Raw genomic sequence first — 3,757 nt, 5'->3', positions numbered from 1 at the left:
ATTCCAGTTGCTTCTATCAATGTTTACAGTTGAATAAATTGAGTAGATGATGGTTTTACAGTAAATTATTGTATATTTGAGAAAGTGTACAAAGTCCAACTGCCTTTGGCAATGTTTCCAGTTGCTTCTTTGAGTAGTAACTGAAGTGTTTGTGTGCTTGTAGACCACTGCTTGAATTTTTGCAGTACTCCATGGTTTTTGAATTTGCACTAGTTGGAGTATGAGTATGAGTATGAATTTCTACTGCTTGGAGTAGTTCCTGAATAAACTGGAGTATGAATTAATTCAGAAACTTCAAACAACACCCAGAAACTTACATATAAAATTCAGAAACTTCCATAAGGTTCACAAACATTCCATGAAGTTCAGAAGCTTGCATATAATTTTAGAAACTTGCACCCCCATTTCAAACAACACATATGGAGTACTCCATTTCAAACAACACAATATAATCCATTTCATACTTACAAATAATCCATATCCACAAACAATATAAGTCTCGAGAATGCATTTCCACAAACAAGTTTCATCATAGCACTACAAGTCTCGACATACTCCACAACAAGGGTTGCAAGCATTGCAAGTCTCAACATACTCCACTACTCCATGATATCTTGCTCTAGAATCTCCATGGCATTTTCATAAACTTCCCGGGGAAAGTGAATCCTAGGTGGTAGGATTCCTTGCCTTTCCAATCTATCCTTGCGCAAATGTGGAATTTTGTATGAATTTTCCCCTCCATGGTTCATCACTTCAACCATGACGGTCTGAAGTGTTAGAAATATTCTGTTGAGTTTCCCGGCATCATACTCATCAAACTCTTCCTGCACACCTTGAATCAGTTCTTTGATAGTCGTGGGTGCTCTACAGTCGGTCAAAGACTCAAGGGATCTGAAATATCCAAGATCAAGTGCGTTTAGATCAGGAGAATTTGGAGGCTGGTTTATTATTTTAATGTCCAGACCAGTTGTAGCCACAACTTCTGCAAACTCTGCATCACCAGGAAGAATGTGCGTTCTTGCGTTATCTTGCTGGATCAATATTGGATTAGTATCATCTGTGGGCCAGACTTCCTTTATTCCAGGAACCACTTTTTCTATCATATACCTCCTCATTACCCGTCGGTTCACGTTGACGGACTTGATTTCAATGGTCCCTCTTGCTCTATACTCACTTCTTCTAGCAGCGGGAATCTCTTGCACAAAGGGCCAGACACCAATTTTACCTGAGAATGTCATATTGCCTTCAGTGTCATATCTGGGTCGAGCAACAGCGGTCAGAAACATCACTTTCCCAATACAGTTCTTGTTTCGAACAGTTCTGACCGGGTCATCTTCCTCGGGGAGGAGGTAGTAGCATCTGTTCATTTTTGTCATATAGAACCACTTTTCATCAATATGCACAATGTTGTGCATACTGATGAATTTAGGTCTTGGAGCTGCTAAGGTGGTCTCGTCAAGCATTGACAAACAAAACTTGATCCTTTCTCTTCTATTATTTTCTTTCAAGAATGGCTTCAAACGATTGGAGTGCCTCCTAATCTTGCGAAGCTTCAGTTTTTTGTAGAGTGTAGTATGACTGACACCCAGTTGGCGAGCAAGTGACCTGAGAGTCGACCTTCGATTCAAAGGAACTGTGGGGATTTTGGATAGAGTATCATCCTTTCCTTTTCTTCCGCATCTTCCTTTCCTTCCAGTGGACACATTCACCTCCTGACCAAGTGCTTTTTGTCGCTCTGCTATCGTCCAGATTTTTCGAATATGTTGAACACCAACTTGAAAAATTTGAGCAACATCCTTCTTGTCATTTCTTTTGAATTTGCCACCCCTAGCCAGATTGAGGGTATGTAGTGCCATGTAGGCAGCATATCTCTGCTCATCTGGCATTGACTGTCTTTGCCTACGTAACTGCTGACCACCTACAGTAGCAAAAGGAAAAAAAAGTTTAGGGAAATTGTGGTACAATAAGAAAACTATGAAAATTGGAGTATGAAGGAGTATATCAACTAGGAGTATGATCAAAACTGTACCTGTTGCTTCTTGTAGCATACTGTCATCTTCTTGGAGCATATTGTCATTATCATCAGCTTCTTCTTCGAGCATATTGTCATCATCATCTGCTTCTTCTTGGAGCATATTGTCATCATCATTTTCTTCTTGGGGCATATTATCATCATCATTTGCTTCTTCTTGGACCATGTTGACATCTGCTCCTTCTTCTCCTGCAGGTGGTGTGCAGTTCAAGTCTGGGAGCACCATACTGTTTTGGTGCTGTTGCTTCTATAATTACTCTGAAATTTTCCAAAAAAGCAAGTTTAATACTCCAAAAGGGGAAAAACAAACAAACCATAGATCTTATCTCTAGGTTGCTTAACCATGAAACAATGTATCTTCTGCAACGTACTCCTGCATTTAGTAGTAGTAATGCCATCTAGATAATCCTAGATAATGCAAGAGTAGTAGTAACTGAAACTTCTTGTGAATTTAACTGAAACTTCTGCATTTGTACTCTGTAAGATTCTAGCTATAGAGATAAAATGCTCCTTCATTTGATTAGCATTTAACAACAGTAACGTTTAGATTGGTTGCAACAAACAAAATACAGATATATCAATGAGTAAATTTCTTATTAATATGGTCCGGTTGCAACAAAAAAAATTAAAACAAGGTACTGGTACTCATTTGGTCAATCTGCTACTGTACTCATTTGACAGATTTGTATTTTGACATAATCCATTTCATAGTGATGTTTCTTGACACACAAGTGATACTGTGCAGACAAGCGACAATTCTTCTGTGCAGTAGGAGTACAATACTCTGTATTTTGACAAACAAGTGCAGCATCTCATGTGTGATTATGCATTTATCTAAATCTATGCATTTAATTGAATCTATGCCGAATTTAACTGATCCCTGTACTGATACTCCAGTCTGTTTGCAGAATTTACAGTAAAATTTACTCCAGGGAGCAAGATCACATTACTGCAGTTAGGTACTCCCAGCTGTAGTTCATGATTTACTTGAGCAAGATCACATTACTGCAGACAAGTACTCCATGTTGTAATTCATGATCTTACTGTAACTACAGCATGAGAACATGGAGTAATTCTTCTGTAAATACATCTGTACATTCATGGAGTAATTTCTGTTGTTGTGCAAGGGGCGAGGCAAGGAGAACCTGCCTGGAGACCACGTGCTGCGTAGTGACGAGTCAGGTGGGCTGGGCACGGCGAGGACCAAGCTGAGGGGGCGGCGACCAAGCTGGGCGCGGCGGCGACCAAGCTGAGGCGGAGGCGACCAAGCTGAGGCGGAGGCGACCAAACTGGGTGCCTGGGCGCGGGGCCGAGCGCCTGGAAACAGGGCCGAGCGCCTGGATGATGGGGACGATGCGTGCTCGTGGAGGAGGGGGACGACGCAAGCTACTGGAGGAGGGGGACGGCGCAAGCTTCTGGAGGAAGACGACGACACGAGCTCCTGGAGGAAGACGACGGCACGAGCTCCTGGAGGATGGGGACGACGCGAGCTCCTGGAGGATGGGGACGACGCGAGCTCCTGAGGGATGGGGACGGCGCGAGCTCCTGGGGGAAGGGGACGGCGCGAGCTCCTGGGGGATGGGGACGGCGCGAGCTCCTGGAGGAGGAAGACGACGCGAATTCAAATCGAGGGTAAAAAGGTCTAATTCGCCATTTGTCGGCTGTGTCCTAAAATTGTAAACGCTCTTATAAAAGTTTACAGAGGGAGTAGTACATTAACACCGG

General features: G+C 42.7%; 1 protein-coding gene across 1 annotated transcript; it reads right to left on the bottom strand.

Annotated features, from left to right (window-relative positions):
- Nucleotides 1-599: 599 nt before the first annotated feature.
- Nucleotides 600-2,258, bottom strand: LOC123114813 (uncharacterized). Its single transcript, XM_044536217.1, has 2 exons — nucleotides 2,030-2,258; nucleotides 600-1,918 (listed from the first exon to the last, which is right to left on the bottom strand). The coding sequence occupies exons 1-2, from the start codon at nucleotides 2,256-2,258 to the stop codon at nucleotides 600-602; spliced, it is 1,548 nt and encodes a 515-aa protein (XP_044392152.1).
- Nucleotides 2,259-3,757: the final 1,499 nt, after the last annotated feature.

This window comes from Triticum aestivum, chromosome 5B (genome assembly GCF_018294505.1).
Source record: "Triticum aestivum cultivar Chinese Spring chromosome 5B, IWGSC CS RefSeq v2.1, whole genome shotgun sequence".
Classification (NCBI taxonomy): domain Eukaryota; kingdom Viridiplantae; phylum Streptophyta; class Magnoliopsida; order Poales; family Poaceae; genus Triticum; species Triticum aestivum.
This window is presented reverse-complemented; position numbering and strand designations above follow the sequence as displayed.